The 20,475-nt window shown below is 42.8% G+C and overlaps 4 protein-coding genes across 4 annotated transcripts in view; 2 read left to right on the top strand and 2 right to left on the bottom strand. All coding sequences in view use genetic code 11, as the record gives it.

Annotated features, from left to right (window-relative positions):
* Positions 1 to 4: 4 nt before the first annotated feature.
* On the bottom strand, positions 5 to 415 carry EGR_05019 (hypothetical protein; the record flags this gene model as incomplete). Its single annotated transcript, XM_024494268.1, has 1 exon — positions 5 to 415. The coding sequence occupies one exon, from the start codon at positions 413 to 415 to the stop codon at positions 5 to 7; it is 411 nt and encodes a 136-aa protein (XP_024351362.1).
* Positions 416 to 1,268: 853 nt separating this feature from the next.
* On the top strand, positions 1,269 to 8,813 carry EGR_05020 (Gamma-tubulin complex component 3; the record flags this gene model as incomplete). The annotated part of the gene is made up of 16 exons (XM_024494269.1): positions 1,269 to 1,335; positions 1,542 to 1,603; positions 1,655 to 1,827; positions 2,290 to 2,450; positions 2,851 to 2,963; positions 3,227 to 3,427; positions 3,507 to 3,767; positions 4,644 to 4,895; positions 5,114 to 5,216; positions 5,302 to 5,429; positions 5,611 to 5,675; positions 6,118 to 6,263; positions 6,907 to 7,193; positions 7,929 to 8,180; positions 8,308 to 8,448; positions 8,697 to 8,813. 16 exons carry the CDS (start codon positions 1,269 to 1,271, stop codon positions 8,811 to 8,813), a joined length of 2,529 nt encoding a protein of 842 aa, XP_024351363.1.
* Positions 8,814 to 10,454: 1,641 nt separating this feature from the next.
* On the top strand, positions 10,455 to 12,783 carry EGR_05021 (putative 28S ribosomal protein S16; the record flags this gene model as incomplete). Its single annotated transcript, XM_024494270.1, has 2 exons — positions 10,455 to 10,745; positions 12,346 to 12,783. The coding sequence occupies 2 exons, from the start codon at positions 10,455 to 10,457 to the stop codon at positions 12,781 to 12,783; spliced, it is 729 nt and encodes a 242-aa protein (XP_024351364.1).
* A 2,129-nt stretch (positions 12,784 to 14,912) lies between these two features.
* EGR_05022 (Basement membrane-specific heparan sulfate proteoglycan core protein) overlaps positions 14,913 to 20,475 on the bottom strand; it is a gene marked incomplete at both ends in the record, with an annotated part of 51,370 nt that continues 45,807 nt past the window's right edge. Inside the window, 13 exons of the mRNA XM_024494271.1 lie at positions 14,913 to 14,924; positions 15,667 to 15,796; positions 15,980 to 16,178; positions 16,295 to 16,472; positions 16,547 to 16,707; positions 16,834 to 17,091; positions 17,340 to 17,441; positions 17,941 to 18,241; positions 18,464 to 18,561; positions 18,668 to 18,973; positions 19,490 to 19,591; positions 19,831 to 20,151; positions 20,356 to 20,457. Coding sequence (XP_024351365.1) covers positions 14,913 to 14,924; positions 15,667 to 15,796; positions 15,980 to 16,178; positions 16,295 to 16,472; positions 16,547 to 16,707; positions 16,834 to 17,091; positions 17,340 to 17,441; positions 17,941 to 18,241; positions 18,464 to 18,561; positions 18,668 to 18,973; positions 19,490 to 19,591; positions 19,831 to 20,151; positions 20,356 to 20,457 — 2,270 coding nt within the window. The remainder of the gene's footprint in view (positions 14,925 to 15,666; positions 15,797 to 15,979; positions 16,179 to 16,294; positions 16,473 to 16,546; positions 16,708 to 16,833; positions 17,092 to 17,339; positions 17,442 to 17,940; positions 18,242 to 18,463; positions 18,562 to 18,667; positions 18,974 to 19,489; positions 19,592 to 19,830; positions 20,152 to 20,355; positions 20,458 to 20,475) is intronic.

Consider the following 20,475-nt stretch of genomic DNA (forward strand, 5'->3'; position numbering starts at 1 on the left):
CCAATTAATCGAGCGAGTTAGTCTTTGCTTCGCAGAGCTTCTCAGCCAAGATGGAAGGTCGGATTCCGTGTTTAAACTGAACTGCAACCCAATTGGCGATCTTGTTTGGGGGGCAGCCGCGGAACGCACGTTCCGCCAGGAGTTGGAGGTTCCTGGCATACTCTTCGTCGGCCTCATCAGCTTTTTGAAAACGCTGAAAGAAGTCCCTAGCCAGGGTTCCCTCCTCACGATCGATGACTAGTTGAGCCAATGTATCGCAGCATTGGTCAACGTCCGTGTCGTGGGTGATGCCAGCTCCGACTGCGGCCACGAATAAATCATGCGGGAGGGCGCGAAGGATAAGAGGTATTCTTTGACAACGGGGATAGAGAGGAAGGTTGAATTTGGCAGTTAAGAGCCATTCTTCGAAATTCATATCTTCCTCGAAAGGGGTAGGTCAGCGGGCTTTGCCACCAGTGTGGAGCGAGGCTCCTCGGTCTCCGCTTCCCGATTCCTAGCGTTCCTAGACAAGCCCGGTTGATTCGCTTTGGACATCTTTATTAAAGGTGACAAGATGGATAGGGAAAATACGTATTCAAGAAGGAGGGGAGCCGCAGTCACTAGGTAAGGGAGAGGACAATCCGATTACAAGGTTTGAATTTCCCTATTGCCTCCTCCCTGAGAGGTACATTAAAACAACATAAGTATTACAACTAGAACTTCATGATAAAGTGGTCAGGATCCCCGAAGCAGAGAAGAGCTAAATAGCCCGATCTCCTCATACCTGCACCGGCTCTCGTCGGCTTAAGCTAATAAACACATTCAGTTAAATCGGGTTTCGTTCGAAGAGTATGAAGGTTAGGGAGGAAGAGGAAAACGAGGAGCGCATTACGGCAAATGTGAAGGAAAGTGGAAATAGGATATTTAGGGGTTCTCAGTTAAAAGTACGGGTTAGCAGTTCATTTTGACACCAAAAACTGGGATATAAATTTTAGACTTTTAAGTTCTTTTACAAGTGAATTGTAAATAGAAAGAATCCTGTGGAAGAAGCATAAAATTCAGACAATAGTTATGCATGACAGTTTATGCAACCAAAGACTTTGTAAAATTATAGTTAGTTACCTTCCTACTCCGTAATCGGGCTAATTAAACTAAATTCATTTCGTAGCTATGCCTTGCTCTCCTGCATCAGCTACACCCTGTTCAAGTACCGGTTAAAAGTTGGGAACATCAACACGTGATACGTTGGTTCAGATATTATTTCTGGGTCGTTACATGAAACGACCTGTATGCGTACTGCATTTTCCGACGAGGAGGTTGCTGATTTAGTTAGGGCTATCTTCGGTGACACACCAAGTAATTACTGTAAATACTTCCCCATAAGATAATTTTTTGAGGTTTCAACTTTTACTTTGCATATGCCGTCCAGATTTTGAGCAGGTAATCACTTAAATCTTGTCAGCATTGGGTTTAGGAACATTAAGAATTACACTGTCCCTCTCGACATAAACCCGGATAGCTTAGGTATGATTCACCACCATGTTTGTCGTCCATTTTCCCAGGTTTCATCTCATTGCGCTGTTCTGTGAGCATTCGACATAAGCTAAAGCTGCTCCAAAATCTAGTGAGTATTTTTACACTATAAGATCTCATTTGCGTTTTGTACCTGTTCTAGGCACCGCAAAAAAGCTTTGAAGAAATATTTTTATTCCTGGTTTTGCTGAAACGTGATCAAATCCCATCGCCTGCACCAATTTCATCCCAACTTCCCGGAAGGACAATTCTGAGGCAGATTAATAATAATAGCATGTCTGCCGGACATTCAACAAGAAGTCATGGTTATCGGCCGTAAGATTAGCCTTAACTATGAGTGTTTTTACCAACCTTCTACTTCCTAATTTTTCGATGTCGTCAACGCGTTGTGATATAGTGGTTGATTTATTGGACCTCTATTTATGTTACATGCAAACGAAATAGCATTTGTTGATGGCCTTTTTATGCACGGCTAACGGTTTCCATTATCAGCAGTGGCTTTCATCATGTGTTTCTCTGACCTAAGTCTCTTCGCAATGCGCTTTAAAATATGTGACTTTATTATTGGATGTTCAGGCTTGTTGGAAGATTATGGATATTGATAACCAACTTCCATCTGCTTTGCTAAATTTATACCTGATTTCATTGTACTCCTCTACTTGTAAGTTTTTTATTCAGTCAGCTCGTTTTTATGCTTTTGTGTAAATTCACCAAGTCCATGCCTACATACTTAAAAATTAATTACTTGGAAGTCGTGTAATTGCCTAGTTTTACTAGAAATCCCTCGGATGGACTTAATACAGACGCATCTTCAAGCCGAGATCTCGCATCGAGTCGCCAAACGCCAACATCACTATGGGGCACTCACTCAAATGCAAGCACCCTTGACCGTGGTCTCGGCAGCCGTCGTGCTTGCCGTGCACCATCTTTAAGCAAGGGTAAGGGATTCCTCTTTGAAACATTTCCTTTGACTCAAATATACATTTTACACAAACAGTTGAATTAGTGTTTCTGAATATTACGTGGATTTGTCTTCAATATTAATTAGCCTTATTCATTCCCAAAAGTAATCAAATTGGTCGGCTTGAATCTAATTAACATGCTGACACTGTATGTTTTGTAAAGATTTGGTTGATTTTTTGTCATTTCTCTTTTTACATTTTATCACACTTTTTGGATTGGATTTTAACTGATTACCTCTGAGATGTCAAGTTGATTGGTTTTATAGTAGTTCGATGAAGTTACAATGAAAGTGACATGTGTTTTTATTCGCATGACTGGACATTTTCGATGTTGTTAGCCACCGTTAAATGATTTCGTAAACTGTTTCATTTTTAGCTAGCTCATATGTCTCACCAGTTGAACAGGATTTGCTAAGAGAGGCCATTCTCACCCTCTCTGGGGCAAGCGGCTCCTTGATTCAATATGATCCCACACTCGATGCCTTTGTGGTGCGTTACTCCTCTTTGGTTTTATAATTGAACCTATTTAAGACCGTAAAATCCTCATCAGCACGCATAAAACCGTTGAAACATCTTTCAAGTCCTTACTTTACCGGAACGGATATTTCCTCATTCCAAAAAGAATGTTACATGTTGATCATTTCACAATTTTAAGAGGTGCCGTTTATGTTTATTCGATAATGGTTGTAGTCAAATACTTGAGCATTCGGAATTTGGATGCATGACGTTGAGTTCATTTTCTCTTCCTTCAGCCTGCCCCAAATCTTACACTCTCTCCGTCCATTCAGACGCATATATTGCGTACATCGGTGTGCGGTTGGCTCTACAATCGTATTAGAAGTTTTGTCGATGGTGTCCGCGACGACCCAAACTCTGGAAAAGTTACGCTTTCCTTGGCTCTCTCGATCGACGAACAGCTGACTGAGTACCTCCGATTAGTTACTACGCTTGAAGTAAATCCTCATTCTCTACACAATTGTATCAAATTCGATAGGACTGTACACTTATTTAATCTTACTATACCTCTTCAAGGCTCAAATGAACTGCGATTTGGAGACGGAAAAATTTGGTACCAATTTTAGTTCCGAAAATTCGTCTCGGCAGTTTTCTTCGGCTGCTCCATCGATGCATTCTTTAAGGGACGGTAGTCAATCAGAAACAGGTCTAGGCAAGCAACCGCTAACGCTGGTGCAGCTGTCGCATTGGCTTATGGAGCCCAAAAGACGTTTAAAGATCCTCGCCTCCCTGGCCGACGTCTGTGCGTCGTTAAAGGGTGGAGCACTCGTATCTAAGGTATTCAAGGAATTTTATACTTCACTGTTTTTGTTTTCATTTTCGTTTGTCTTACATCATCTCGAGATTCTAAAGATTTAGCAGGATGAGGATTACATGTGTGCTTTATGAGTTTACAAAGTGCTACCCCATAATCTTCTGTTTCGTGTTTAGACTAACCAAATACCTCGCCAGTGTACAACCCTAACTCCAGTACCTTAAGCGGATTTCTATAGAATCGCCCAAAAGTTCATACTTATTTCCTTTAAAATGGTAACACGTGCTTTGCGCTGTCTCAGAGACATATCTTAAAGCCAGTTTTGTGAGGTTCTTTTACAGAATCAGGACTTGAGCGAACGAACAGAAGGGTTACTGAAAGGGGCGGAAAGAGCTACAACCTGACGAATGAGAGTTATGTACATAAGTCTTTACGAAACACTTGATATCCCCTGGATGGTAGACACGCTGGATTACTTTGCAAACTAATGCCAATGTCACTAAGTTCGTGTACCAATTGTGCGTGTCCCTTTTGTTCTCCCCTTGTGGGTTGCGGCAATTTTATAACAATTTATGAACTGTTTCATCATTAATGGTTAATTTCCTTCTTACTGCGTATTTCATGAGCTACTGCTTGAGAAGCGGTGCATTAGAGCCTCCAATGGGCCTTGTAAACCACACTTCCTGCTTTTCTGACTCCTAGGCGATGGCCATTGTTGCTACCCCATAATCGGTCGTCCAATTGCATTTATAATTTCGAAAGTTGATCACCAAAATGCAAGGTTTGGTGTACAGGGAATGTTTACGTCACCTAATGTTGGTATCAATTGCTTGTGTTTTTTTTTAACTTTGCATGTTGCGTTAGTTGCATCACCTTTAGCACCTTCTTCTCATTCGTAGGTCTATGAAATGAGCCAAAACGGTGGCCCGCAAATTTGGACGATGCTCACCACTATCCTCGTTAACGTCACACGAACCATCTTTGAAATGATTGCGCTGTGGATCTATGATGGGCGACTTTCGGCCGACACTAACCAGGAATTCTTTGTTACAATCAATCCCTCTGTGGACAATTCGAATTTATGGACCGATAAATATGTTCTTCGAAAATCCATGGTTCCGGTTTTTATCCGTAAGGAGCAGGCTAGAAAGGTTTGTCTGATAAAATGTGGCTTTCTCTCCACTGGGCATCCAGACTTTTGAATCGAATGATTGCACTTAGCAATTACAACATAGTGAAAGTGATTTGCATATGCCCGTTGTACCACTGATGTTTTTTTGATTCGGTCCAAGGATGTGCTAAGTTGTATGGTTTTAAAAAACCCTGCGCATACGGCTTTTTAAGGACGCATAATTTTTCCAAAATCCAGATTCTGCTGGTTGGGAAATCTGTCAACTTTCTCACGCATGTTTGTGACGATTCGCTTGTTTTCAAGGACCTAGAGGCGATTCGCAACACACGACTAAAACGAAGTAAGTTTTACCTCCTTTGTGTGGTGGCCTGCTAGCTGCATTTTGTACTCTGCAGATTTGGCTTTAATGCGATTCTATCTTGCAGTTGAGTCCATCTTTGATCAAGTGTTCGACAACTCCTTTGATCGAATGATCTCTACCGCCTATACGCACGTTTCCAAGCACCTTCTCAGAATCCTATTCGATAAATATCATTTCGTCGATCATCTGACGGTAAGCACTTTGAATAGTGAATTTAGTCGCCTCCTTTTAAGTTATATCACTACAAACAGGGTAATACACTTAAGGAACACAAACTCTTGCTTCAGTATTTAAAAAGTCTGGTAATGTTTCCCATATTTTATCTGTGTTATTATTCAGTAAGTAGGAATTTCCCTATTTCACATTTGTTTAGGCTTGTCGAAAGTTCCTGCTCTTGGGTCAGGGTGATTTCATTCAACGTCTCATGGATCTACTGGAGTAAGTTTACATTGCACCTGTCTGTCATCTTCCTCTGCCATCTGCAAACATCATCACGGCGGTTTCGCTGGCTATCCGAGATTCCTTTGTGCATTAAACTGAAGAGTTGTAGATGGTATGCAACGTAACCTGCTCTCCAACTGCATATTCCAGCTACTTTCCGCAACCTAAAGTGCAATTGCATTGACTATGCACCCGTAGTTTTCCACCTGGTTTTAGCTATTAATATTTCCCTCTGTGTGAAGTTCTTCCTTACATGATTTCTAGCGAAAATTTTTGAACGCTGGATGTGGAATATGGTCACATTTCCCAAAGGCGCATTTGCTTGTGCGATCCTTGTACTTTTGCGTGAAATTCAAAAAGTGTTGGTCTAGAAACTTTTTGTAGCACGAGATAAGTAAAACATGGCACCTACTTCTCCGTCTCTCTTGCTGGAAAATAGGCCGGAACTTGGATTGCCCGCGGAGAGCATAATGCGCCATCGTCTGAACGAAATACTGGAGACGGCGATTCGTGACACTAACGCGCAGTACGAGGACTCGGAAATTCTTCAACGCTTAAATGTCGAGATCCTCGAGACTGCTGATGGTAGGTGGCTGCTATTATGTGTGCCTCGAGCCAAAACTTTTAAACTTTCATGCCGCCGGATTTGTTGGCCTGTGATTAAAGTACCTCCAACCAATGGTGGCTCTTTCACTAGTTACCCAATAGTATTGTCTTCCTTATGGCTTTCAGTGCTGCAGTAAGGCACGCAAACTAGAGTATGGCACACATCTCCTTACATACTGGGTGTATTGTTTAATGCTAAGGGTTTTATTGATGAAGTCTCCTCTTAAGGTAGACTTTTAGTGTTTTTTGCTGGCCTTAACACATAAATACCGGCCCCCACTAAGCTGTGTAGTGACTCATATCGTATTGTATATAAGCTGTAGGGGAAGTTATAAAATCTGCAGGTCAGAAGGTAGCTTTGTCATAGGCGAATGGAAGGACTGAACAACTGGTAAATTGGGTGGGGGCATGAGTAGAGCCGTCATTTTTATAGTGCTTGCGTGTTTTTCTGCTATGAGTGATTGCACTTGGGACGTCTTATCTCTCTTGCGTTAGGCTTATAACCTTCCCTTTGATCTTAATCGACACCAAGTTAAGAGGTATGGTGACTTGCGGTTTTTACCTTCGATGAGCTTCCAGTGTTAGGTGCTGATTGTGTACCTGTACAATATTCCTGTTCAAGGCGACAGCGGTTGGGACATCTTCTCCCTGGGCTACCAAGTCGACGGTCCCCTTTCCACCATCTTCACTCCCGACTGCCGTCTTTTCTACCTGAAGGCCTTCAGCTTCCTTTGGCGTCTCAAACGCATGGAATTTACGCTGAGTGCACTGTGGCGCGACCAACTTGTGCTCGCGCGTCTGCCCCACGGGCTTTCCGCAGACCTCACACCCATTCTCCATGTAGTCCAACTTCTTGGGGCGGAGTTTCGGCACTTTGTCTTGCAATTCCAATACTATGTCAATTTCGAGGTATGTTTCTATCATCCTGCCATTCACCTGAGTCACCTCTGTGTATGCTAGTGGGCATTAGGGACCTGAAAGTCGCTTTGCTATCAACGTGGGATATGGACCAATTTGCTTTCTTAATTTAAGCGTTGTTCTTGGCTCTTCTTGTGGTCATTCTTCGGCTTTGGTCGTGTCAAAAGCCCTCCAGTGTATTCCCTTCCAATAAGAGGCAGAAACTAATTTGCATCACATGGCGAAAACTCACTTTGTTTCATTAGTGGTTGGACAGGTACGGATTTAGATGGGAGATGTAATGGAGATTGGGAGATGGCTTCAAATGATCATTTGCAAGTCCTGATGTTGCGGCAGGCTTTCGGCGTCTTATCGCTTGCGAACCTTCATTACTTCACTGGTCCACAACGGATGCCTTTTTTCTATGAAGTTTTGTCATAGTATTCATCTAGAGAAAATTGGGTTCTTCCTTAATTTAAAATTGACTTTCCAACTTTGCAACCAAGGTACCATATAACTCCAGAAGTATCTTTCTTATGAAGGTGCAGGGAAACTGAGACACCAGGAACCTAGTTTACATGCACAGAACCAAGGGCATGGTTGGCACTAATAGGGAATGATTTTTAAGAAAGGGCTTGGTCATCTTAGAGTACCTTTAGCTTCTCATGCATCATGTCTACCCCTGGGGGATGTTTCCTCGAGACCATGGCCATCGTATTGTATCTTAGCTGGTCTTCGCTCTCTCAGGCTCTGGAGTGCGCTTGGGTGGCTTTGGGTGCCAAAATTCAGTCCGCAAACGATCTGGACGAGGTCATTGAGGCTCACAAGGCGTTTCTGAGCAATGTGATTTCTCGTTGTCTGCTGGATCAGAACTCGAGGGATCTGCGATACCACTTGAGGGCCATCTTCGATGTAATTGTCAATTTCTCGCAACTCAATCAGGACTTGCAGGATTTGGCTGCAGGTGAACAGGAAATCAGATCTCAGTTGCAGGAGGAGGTAAGTCTTTGTATCAATTTATTCTTTCATGTGGATAGGCTTCTTAGCTGTAGAATTCGAAATGTTTGCGTGGGTCCAGGTGTTACAGTCATCTGACATAACTTGACACTGGCCATTTGCTGTTTAGATTGAGGTTTCAGCAAGAACAGGCCAGTGGGGAACATGCGACACTCCGGAAAGTCGAGAGATGGCCAGGCGCAAGGTATTCATTGAGGCCACTGTCAGTCCGTTGATCGCACGAATTCGTGTTCTTGCATCCAGCTACCGAGTGAGTTGTCTGGACTCTACTGCTCGTGTTTATACGCGGCTAACAATAGCACAATCGACACTTAGAATGAAATATTTTTATCTACAGTAAGCGCTCTTTTTATCTGACTGAATCATTAATTTTGTCCTGCCACTCTAGCTTATTTAGTGTACATGGCTCTAGAATTGCACATTCTTTTTGATGAGATTGGATCTTAGCCTTTACTGATGTTTTGAAAGCACTCAACCTTTGTTTTTTTTTCTATTTAGACCATGGTTACCGAGTTTATGAGCATGTTGCAGAACCACACGGATCAGAGCCTGCGTCTCCTGGTTCAGAATCTCAACTTCAATGTGCACTACATCGACGGTTTCATGGAGGCTTGAAGTATCACATATCAATGCAAAGCTTTCCAACTCATTTTTTAGAACATTTATAATTAACACGTTCTACACAGATCATGTGTAATAGATTATTTTCGATGCAACCTGAACCCACTGATCCTGCACCTGTAATGATTGGGTGTTTCGTGTTACCTTTTTACACTGAGTCGAACCAAGTTTGTAAGTGAGTTTTTTTTTTACTTCTTTGGGGGATCGTGGAAGTAGTCTCTCGCTGGGAAGTGTCAAGCACGCTCCCTCGGTAGTTTGGTGCTCAGGCCCCATCGTAGTGCATAGCTTTAAGGCGACTACTGTCTGCAGTCGGCTCGAACTATGGCTTTTTAGGGGAGAAGTCACGTCTGCTTGTTATTTTCGCATTCAGTACTCACAATGGTTTAGTCTTAGGACTGTATTTTGATTAAAATCTCTAAGCTAAAGTAATAAGATAGGCAGTTGGCTTTTCATTGCCTCAATCAGAGGATATCGGTTTTTACATCGTATTATTTGGGTTTTAACTTTGTTCGTTTAAGTACAATTAACTGAAGGAGTGTTTTAAGATAAGAATGGGCACGTGATTTCATCTTAGTAACAGATTCACCCTAAGTAAAAAAGATTTAACTTTTAGGATCAAGTTTGAATGGTAGGATTCCAGTAGTTTTAGCATATCTCATTAGTTTAGCTTTGTGTTTACATAGCCAATGCAAAGCAATACAACCATTTCATTGCATTTAAGCTTTTTCACTGTGACTTTTTAAAGTCCAATGTATCAGGATGCTTCTGACCATAGCCTACCTTGCTTTTTGACATTTTGTTATTCGATCTATGGTATACTTAGCTTTACGAATAACGGCGTTAAGAAATTGTTCTAAATATATATCTTAGATCCACGTCTCATAGTTTAGATGCGCCGTTTTTATCGCGCGTGCTATGGGCCTCTGGGGCTGGAAGGACAAGGTACGGCGAAATTCTGAGACGCTGCCATATGTATTCAAAGTCTTCCTTTTAAAACTGTTCCGATACAGCAACCTTTTTAAAATACTCTGAACAGAGTTTTGGCTTATTGGTGGTGTTTTGTGGTCGGGATTCTCTCTACTGTTCCATTACTTAGACGCAGATAAAGCGGACCTACTGTAAATAAGATAGTGGGAAGGAGGAGATAACATCTCTAGGTCAGTGTTAAGCTCTTGAATCTGCGGTCCATCAAGTATGTTGTGTTACTTATTCTGACTGTTAACGGGCACATTCGTCAGTCCAAAAAGTGGTGTTTGATTAGCCTAAGTTCCAATTTCTTGAGGGATTGGTGAAGTGCCCTTGCGATTTGCATTCTACTGAGTTTTACTTTTGGCATGTCTAAAACTGCCTTTACTCGTAGATTTCATTCGTAATTAAGGAGCAGCAAACTGTAAAATTTTTTATGTGGTATTCCCTTTCGTTAATAGTCCCTACAATTTGGCAGTATTTTTTTCGGATATTTTGTGGGATTTCTGGGTCATAATAAAACAAAGTTGTCAGGAAGACTCGTATCTCGACTTGTATCTGGTTTACTCAATCGGGTTTATTAATTGCTCAATACTATTGGTTTTCCAATGAGCCACTTTACACTTTGGTTTTGATATCTTTTTATGTCAAGGTTGGCCTTCGAAGATAATGTTGAATCGCTCAGCCGTCATCGCTACACAATCGTTCACTCCCACTCACTTCTGTCGTCACCTTCGGTCAATACCGGCTGACAGATTGAAGAAGCTCATTGCCGAGGAGAGCAAGGACATGGGCAAGCGGATCGTACCAGGCAGAGATCAATCGAGTTCCTGGTGGTTGCCTCAACCCCGCGATCCCACCAAGAAGGTGGTCGGCTTAAGCCCCGTGAAACCCCTTCCACACCTTCGAATTAGCATGGTCCGCGAGGGCTGTAGGAATCGACCTTTTTACACCATCCAGGTACGCGATTTTTCCTCATCACAAAGCTTCACCTTATAGCTCATTGTTCATACTAGTAATCTGGATACTTGTATTGTATTTCCTGCTACATTTAACTGACAGTTTCTAGCCTTGTTACTAAAAAACTGCGTTGTACGGTGCCGATGAAACTATACGTATCCATGGATTTTTGCTAGTACTGATAACTGTGTGATTACTGAACTAGAAAAAATTGTGAGAGCCACTGACGTATTATTTTGACGTCATATTTATAGGATGGGTTAGCGATCTGCGGGCAAATCTTGGCCAAAACAAAAATACTTAATCTCCAATCTGTGGTTTTTAAGCGCCAAAAATTTGTTCGAACAAGCATAACTGAAGGCTGTAAGATGAGATTACCATTGGCCCAAATTACTGTTCCTGCGTGCCTTTCAAAACGACTCCATGCATTTTCATACAGTCTTCTTATTGTTCATGCAATTTCAAATTTTAGACATCAAAAAGTTCTCGACAATATAGATATAGCTGTAGGTAAACCTTTCAATGGCATCTTAAGCGAAGCATTCAGAAGATCTGGGACAAAGTAATCATGATCAATTTAGGTCACTAACTAGTCGTGCGAGTTCTGTAAGGGTGGAGCTTTGATTAATATTGTGAAGTGGTCCTTTAACAATTTCCCTTATTCAAAGTTTGACAACCGTTTCTGCTGTTTTTATTTCGATTACCGCATTGATCCTTGTCCATAGTGAGAGAAAATGAGGAAGTATCCCAGAATGCTTTGATTTCATCTGCAATTTTCATTAATGCCACAAATCTGATGGTTGTGGTAACATCTGATCAACAGGAATATTCATTTAGTTTCAGTGGAGGGAACAGTTCCAGCAGAGTTTTGTCATTTCCTTTCTGTTCCGTCAACATTTACTAATACAATTTTGAGTCACTGTGACTGCCTCCTAGACCAGCAAAACTGCCGCCTTTCCATCGTTTGTGTCATTTTCGAAGCCTTCATATCACGACCGGAGAGAGCAGATTTTTATTTAGGCTTGAATTGCTCGTATTCAGTGAGTTTTGCTTTAAACGGTCGGTGCCAAATGTGAATAGTGAAGAATCTGACATATGCTGCTCTTTTTCTTAATTTATCGTTTTTCCTCTCTCCAACTGTAGAAAAATAAGGTAAGTAGTATTTCTGAGCAAAAGCCGGTCCCGCGTAGCAGTCCCAACACTTGCCTCATCGGTCTTTGTGGAAAAGTGAGGGAGGCATGCCTTGGTTCTCACCATTTCATTGTAATTTTTGGTGTTGATATAGTTAATGGCTAAATTTGCCCGGATATCTTATCTAGTCACTGGCACTAGACCAAAAGAGACATCAATTTTACTTAAAGCTGGGGTCATTTTTCTTCCAAAGAACTAACGCGTCTTGAATAAAATGTTAGATCTGGGTTTTTTGGATCTACGTCTTTTTGGCAGAAATTTGTTTTCTCTTCCCATTCACTACTTTGTCGACAAAAGCCGGTGAAAATTGCATACTACTATACTCATTACGTAGAGTTAAGTGTGTTGGCTTTTCGGAATTTCCCCCGCTTCTATTTCATGCTTATTTAACAATGTTAACAACTGATAGGTAAAGTCAAGCCAAGCGCACAGATTGGACCAAGGTATAGAGCAGGTTGGCTGCTGGGATCCCCTCCCCAATCGCGAGCATGGAGAACAGCTTGTGGGTCTGAACGTGGAACGTATCCTTTATTGGATGGGTCAGGGTGCCCAACCCACGGAACGTGTTGCTGAACTCCTCGGACTTGCTGGCATTCTTCCCATTCACCCGCATTCGTTGCTTATCGCGCACCGGACCCGACTCGCAGTAAGCAAGCTAGCAAAAACAAACGGGTCTCCTTCAGAGGAAGCAGTAGAAGGTGAGAAGGAGGAGAGGGATGGAAGTGCTGAGGAGAAAGGGGAGGGTGGAAGTGATGAGAAGGAGAGAGACGAATCCACTCAGAGGGCGGACTCGGTTTGGCGGAAAAAGTGCCATGATGAACGCTGGTGGCGGTACGGCCTGATGTAGAATGCTTTGGATGAGTTTGTAAATGTGTATGTCTGTATCTTTTGTGAACGACTAATAGCCATGGCAGGTTACACGACGATGATTTAAAAGCAGAAGCTCTTTGAGATGTTCTCCTGTAAAAGATTAATCAACCCCTAATACACGAAGTTAACGATACGCTTTACACAATTTTGTGCCTAATTTAGACATGAGGGAGGTTCTGGAAATTTCCCAACTCCGTTTTTTTGAAACGGTAAAAGTGGGAACAGTGAAGATTAGTTGAGCTTGAGGTTGCGCTTGCTCAACAGTTTAACTGCCCTTGCAGGTCAGTAGTCGCAGTTTCCACTTCAGGCTGAAGAGTACAGTGGTACTTGTGAATTACGCCGAAGGAGGTATGGTCTTGTCACATGGTTTCTGCGCTGATATTCTGCAGTTTTTCTAGATCACCTATCACATGCATAACGCATTTTGACGTCTCAGAATCCGCTTAAGTCTGCAGCCTGCTCTAAGGGAGATGCTTACTCCTCAACAGGATAACGCCGCCTTGTCGTCATACCTCACACTATTTTAGGTGGATCATTTAGGCGAAAGGTTTTTTGGAGTACCCAACTTCCAGTAAGGCCCTAGAAAAGTGTATTTTTCATCCTTTAGCTGCTTATTGATTCTAGAAGGAGGATTTTGCTTGATAATCATATGGAAACATCAGGACTTGCATATTTGTTAGAGAACAGCTTTCCTGCTGATAGCATTACGAGGCTAATACGGAGCCTGGAAAATTGCGTTTCAAACGAAGAGAGGACCTTGTCTAACCATAAGTGAACTTTTGAGGGCAGGTCAACGCTGGTTTGAAGTTCTGCTTTATGTAATTGAGTTACAAAAGAATTTTGACTATGAGTTTTAGAGGGTAGTCAATCTCAGTCTATTTTATGAAATGGAAAGCACCACCACCTAATCTCGAGGTAACACTAGATTCCTATCGAGCTACCAGGTGAGAAGGGAGGAAAGTGACGAAACCGTTGAGAGTCGACTTATTTTGGCAGAATTTTTCGGAGCTGGAAGCTGCACATCCTGATCCAATGTACTTAAGAATAGTTGGTGAAGGTGTATGGCCACACACCTTCACCAGCCTGAGTCCCAATGTCAAATTTCATAAGGTTCTCATTACCGCCTGATAATCCTGGCTATATATTCCCCGGCTTGCAGAGATAACATGAGAATAATTCCTATTTTCGATTCGCAACTTTTGCGTCTCTTCTACCTGACATTGCAAATTTGGAGGGGTGGAAAATGTTTTGTTTTGCTGGAGACGCGTGGGTAATGCTGTGCGTCACTCCGGTTTCTCGGGTAGTTTAGAAGGCTGCCATTTTTGGGACGAAGGTTCATACTCAAGTAGCATACTCAACCAAAGAGATGCAGTTTTTTTTCCCCAGTTTCAGATCCATCGTTTTATGAAATGCTGCAAAACTAACATAAACCCTTAACGGTGGTGTCGCGCTGTGCCCTCCACCTTCACGTTATGGTCCACTGAGTAGAACTTGATACCACTGGTGTAGAAATTTTGGAATACCCAAATCATAGTTTGGATTTGGTACAATATGATTTCAGCCTCAGCGGCACTATTCGGGGAGGGGGGCTTCCAATCGAAAGAGACTATGTGATGGGAGCAGCTGCGGCTGGGGGTTGGGTGACGACATTGGAGGTATCGCCACGGTTGGAGAAATGTGGCTCGAAGAAAAGGGACGCACCCTGCGACTCCTGAAATTCCCAACGTGAAAGCTACTCCAGAGTACTTCCCGAATGATGAATCAAAGGGCTGTTTTCATTGTTGGGGTTTTGAGGTTAATCATCTTTTGTGTACACATGGCGAACGGAACAGTGATTTTTCTATCAGTTCCGCACTGGCATTGAGACGTTGCTTTACATCACCAAGTTAACTATACACAGAACAGTACCTGCAACCCTTTAAAAGCCCCTGCGTCCACCGTATTCTGTTATCTTAAAATGAGAAAAGCAAGGCAATGCTGAAAAGTCTATATTTTGAAAAGAAACATGCTAATAATCAGTAAGAGACTAGAGAGCAAGAAGGAGTAGTCTTTAGCCACCTGGGACCTAAATGGGCTCCGAGAAGTGCGCAGAACTTCGATGTGCGATCACGCTCGTTTCTAAAATGAGATGAGGCATTTGTAAGTGAAAGGAATGCATGCATTACGCAGAGGCTGATTCTAGTGATATCAAAAAATATTCATCTGGCATAATCTAATCCTGAATATACTACTTAAGTTTATATAAGTATGCACATGACAGCGCAAAGCTACTTTCAAGAAAGATATTTACAGAATGCAGGTCTGAATACTGCGCGTAAACCTTTAACTCATTTCGATCCGCCATTCTTTTTTTTTTTTTTTTTTTTTTTTTTTTTTTCGTTTATTTTAAAACGAAAATCGCGAAAAGTTAAGACGTCTTACGGAGTGAAATGGGCCGGTGGATTTAAGTAGTTTATCCTAGAAGCGCACAGTTGTGGTGACGCCTTATTAGGTGCCTAATTAAATTCCAAACACATCACCCAATTTGATCCGCTCAAAACGGCTAAGCGTTACCGGTGTGCTTACAATTCTCATGGTGCTATCACTGGGTAGTGCATTTCGATAAGCAAAGGTCCCTAAAGAGAATTGAATAGGCAGTATCACTTCACACATCGCAACCTTTAGGCTATCATCACAGAATCCCGCTGAAATCCCAGTCAGCTATAAGGTGGAAGTAATCGGCTTGAAATCACTGCACTTTGAAAATGGACCTTCGTCCTCGAAACCGAGAATAGGTGGCAATTTCGTTCATGCAAATGGACCGGTTTTTCTAAGATAAACCGAAAGAATGAGTTCACTAGTAAACATTAACGTAACTCACATTATAGACCGCTTCAAAGGAGTCAGGCTTCACGGTAACACGGATCGCTGTTGTTGCCTGTCCATGCTCATTGGTTCTTGTGCAAGTGTACGTTCCTGAATGCGACTCCAACAGTTGACCACGAGGGACGCTAAAGGCGGGATAAATTGGACGATTATCAGACCAAGAAATATAAATCTTATCCTAACTTTGTACCGAGGCGATTTACCAAAAACAATTAATACAGAGCAGCTCCGTCACCCGAATGCACCCACAACTTCATAAGGCAAATGTCGCGTACTATCCACACAGAAAATACGAGGAGTAAACCTACATGAAGACGTTGGTTCGATCGTGCTGGAAGTAACTACCGATGGCAAGAGGATCCTTGCCTTCAGGCGGTGCATCGCCACTGGGTTTGAAAGACCACTCAACCTCAACCTGTGGCGATGCCGAACGGTCAGTACATTGCAACATTAACTCGTCGTTCACCGTAAATGTCTGTTGATCCTTGGCCGATGGTGCAGGACCAGCTAAAACAGAAACGTATGAGTCACATGCTCGGTTATCTTCTGGTTCTGCTGTTTAAAGAGGTTTCTTTCTAATCAAATGAGGATTGAAAGGGCTGGAGTTATTAAGATTTGCGTACCAATACGACGGAGTTCGAGAACACGTGTCTTGATCACATGATACTCATAATCCTGTAGATCGTGACTGACACGACATCGGTATTGACCCTCATCTTGGTATTCCGTTGAGTCGGCAACAAAGAAGAGCTTGTCTGAAGGTGGACTAATCATTTCCCAGTCAAGAAACTCCTCATCGTACTAAAAATGTGCGGGGTTGGGATTAAAATTCTGCCTACATCCAATCAAGTTTATTGAGAAGAAACGTCACTTACTTTTTCCCACACCGATTGAACTTCGCCTGCGGAAAATTCAGGCTTGCACGATACGAGGTAATCACTACCGGCGTCATATATGTCCCTCGCAGGTTCGTCCGACAGCTCTTGGTGCTCCGGTTTTTCACGCACCAATCGAATAGACTTCAATTCAGGAGTTCCTAGAAGTTAAAACGCAATTAGTTCGTTCATTCCCAATCGTCAATTCCAGTGTTTGCAACTCTATTGTGCAAAATCTTACAAGATTCTAGGTAGTCAGTTAATTCAGGCTCCATTCAGCCACTTACGGTGAACATTGACGGCAAAGCCTCTTGACACAACGAAGTAAGTTTCATTGTACTGAGCGACGCAACGAAGCTGATAGGACGTTGAGGGTTGATTGGGCTCAGAAACGAGGAGACCGTCCAGGATGAGGTCTTTGATATTCACTCCCTCAACCGTGGTAGCCACTTTACTGGACTCGATATTCTCATCCCAGCCCCGTTGCGGATGCTTGATCTCCCATTTGTAGCTGAGAGGATCCACTCGACCACCGTAGATCTCGTCTATACGAAATGAGTAGTTAATAAAGTGTGTTATGAATGATCTTTTTCGCTGTATTTCAATAATTTGAACTTTTTTGAGGTGGGATCAAGTAATACTCCTGCAAAGGTGCAAAATTGATAACAATGTAGCAAACAATAGTTCTCACTCAGCCATTAATTCAGCTGTTTAAGGTAAGACTTTTAAAATCCGACCTCAAACGAGTTACAACAAGTCGGTCACTAGTGATAGGGAGTGATTGCAATCTTACCTTCAACGTAGCACGACAGAGTTGTCTTAGAGTTTTCTAGTGCATACAGGGCTGTGCGTGAGTTCTCATCGAACACTTGGACACGAACCCGTTCCTTCACACCTGAAAAAAAAAGCGCATAACTTCGGTTTTTAGTCTGTTTTATGTACTAAAATGATAGGTATACTAAACATAACATTTAGTCGCCCGCGCTTCATCTCTCATGTTGCCAAGGCCACTATTCTACCTGCCTCTCCTTGAGGCTATGAAGTCACTCCCAGACTCGTATTCCAGGTGACACCTGCGGAGTTGTAGCGGTCCGATGAGTTTGTTTTCTTTTAAACAGAATATGACTGCTCTAACTGTTCAATGAAGGCTTGTATCTGAGGTATTGCAGAAGATGGGCTATTAAAACGCCAACCACTCGGTAACAAGCCCTAATTCAAGTACTGCCCCATGGATGACAACGGAGCAACGCTTGAAATAAACGAGTTCAATTCGTCCGAAAAACAACTGACATCATCCGCTAGAATGCTTAATAGGAACAAAACTTGAACATTCAACTCCCTGATGTCAAGGCAACTTTAACAAATAACATTTACATTTGGCGTTGCGCACTTACGGTTGATAAAAACAGTCTGCTTCGCCAGTGTTTTATCACCATCCATGGCATGGCACTGGAACTCAGCAAGATCATCGCGGAAGTCATAGAGATCCGAGGAGATACGAATACCACGATCGCCGATCTCACTGATGAGCAGAGTCTCCAGTTTGCCTAAATCCACGCGATAGATTTCGGCTGGAATTGGAACATCACCGGGTATCTCCGGACGTCGATAGTACCACGAGAGCTGCGGAACTGGTGTACCAGCCTCCGACAAACGTGGAGTAACACCCTCCGCAAACTCGACCACACAGTCCAACTAAAAAAACAAACATCTCATGAAGTCTTCATGGACGGGGAAAGTCGGCGTTACTTGAGTTGGATCCTACATCTCTTACGGAGCCCGTTTTGTGATTTTATTTGAAATAATAGCAGTTTTACGAGGAACCAGAACCGCAGAGACGGCTTGTCGCTTGTTTTCATTTAATTAATAAAAGTGATAGATTGAGTGAGCCTCATACCAAGTAACAGACCAACTCACCTCAAGCGGAAGATGAGGTCGCGCCATTACAATATCACCCTCCTTATTGGGATAGATAATGCTGGTATTCGACTTTATTTTCAAAGTGAATCCATATTCTGAAAAAAAGGAAGTCAAGGCAAGTTTATTTAATTACTTCAAGAGCGAAGTGAGTCAGTTAACTCAAGCTTCTCTCACGGGAAATAGAAATGCAGTGGATCGTACCTTGTTCATCGGGAATACCGCTGGGGCCATCAGTTGGGCCGACTTCCTCTTCAATCGATAGCTTGAATTTGAACCAGGAGGACTCGTAGTACTGAGGACCCTCGCCACCCTCGCGCTGCACAGCCACACGAGCTCGACCACGCACGCCGTCAGCCATCGCAGAGGGTTGAATGACGGAGAGTTTTAAGCTGCCATCTGCACCCTCCTCGACGCTCTTCGCAATCAGCGAAGGCGCCACTGGATAGCCCTTGTGGTCGGCGAACATCCACGAGTAGCCGCTCACTTTTGTATCAGCTCCCGAGGCATCTAAACGAGGTAATTCGAAGCACACTAAACAAACATCTGCTCCATGGGGAAAGTCAAATGATTTTAGCCGGATGATGCTCGTCCACACGTTGGTGGCATAGAATTCTGCGCACCACCAATGTTGGGAGCCTTAAATCTTTTGTGCTTTACTTTCACAAACTTAGGCACCATACTGACGACAGCGTTGACAATCTTCGCCAATTACAAAGAATGTAAAGGCTTTTGGTAATGCGTTTAGGCCAATTACTGCATGACCGAACGAAATACGATGTGGATGGCTGTTTGTGGGGCCTCACAGCTAAAGGATTGTTAAAATGACGTTACTTATGCTACTAGCCTCCAGGTCTTCTAATTGCAAATAATAGACCTCCCTCCGGACTCGTGAATCTTGTAATGTTTTCAGAAGTGACGTAGACGCTAAAGATGCATGACTGCTTGCTAATGAATAGACCAAACAGTTGGTGGTCACGAGGACTCCCCTAAAAAATATGACTGTAAAGATAATAGAAAGCTTACCTTTGACGACAGCTCTCATTTTCGCATTTTCGCCGGGACTCACAACAAGGTCGCCATTTTCATCCAACCCTTCAACCGTGACAGTGACCACCTTCCCAGTCACTGAAAAAAAATAAATAAATTCAGAAGTTTATTGTAAAACACTGCTATTACCTACATATACGTATATACCTTATACCCATGTTGATAGAAACGGTCATCCACAACTACTTTACCTTTAGGAAATAAGAAACACGTCTATTGCCAGTAGATTACCCAAAGGCTAAAAATCCACCTTTACATCAACTGTATAAAAGTTTACTCCATAAAAGTCCAGAGCGTTAAAAATATCCAAGACTTACAGTCCATTGCAGAGTCATCGGGCCATACATCAGTCTCGGAGACAACAGGTATGGGATTGGACTTGTAGCGCTTGCGCAGAGTGATGGCCTCCTCCCCTTCTCCTTTCGTGACCTCAACCAGAGCGGTCATTCGCACCAGTGCCTGCTGACCGCCCGGCTGCAAATTGGTCATAGTGAGCTTGCCTGATTTCGCGTCCATCTGGACGGAGTCGGCCAAGTCACCACTGTGAGTTGGGAGAGCGTTGGGTTTCACCACATCCCAGCCGTAACCCACTAACGCGGGTTCTGTATCCTCCGTTAGAACTTTTCCCGTAGCCGCGTCTATAAAAAAGTTGTGCTCATTTTATCAAACCGTACTTGGCAAGAATAGTATCTAGTGCCTAAGTAATGTTGGTGAGAAGCAAAAAATAGTGGGAATAACTACAGACAGGATGAGATTTCACTTCTAAAAAAATTGCTTTTGATCTGTAGATAAATATTTAATTGCAAAGGCATTGAGATGAACCAAGTTCCCCCAAAACTTACCAGTAGCGACGACAGTGATTTCGCTTTTGCCTTCGGTGGGAACAACAAACTGGTCCTTATCGTTCAGTCCGGTGATTTTGAGTAGGACATCCTTGTCATCAGCTGAATTTAGGGAAGATC

Source organism: Echinococcus granulosus, assembly GCF_000524195.1.
Source record: "Echinococcus granulosus chromosome Unknown EG_S00034, whole genome shotgun sequence".
Classification (NCBI taxonomy): Eukaryota; Metazoa; Platyhelminthes; class Cestoda; order Cyclophyllidea; family Taeniidae; genus Echinococcus; species Echinococcus granulosus.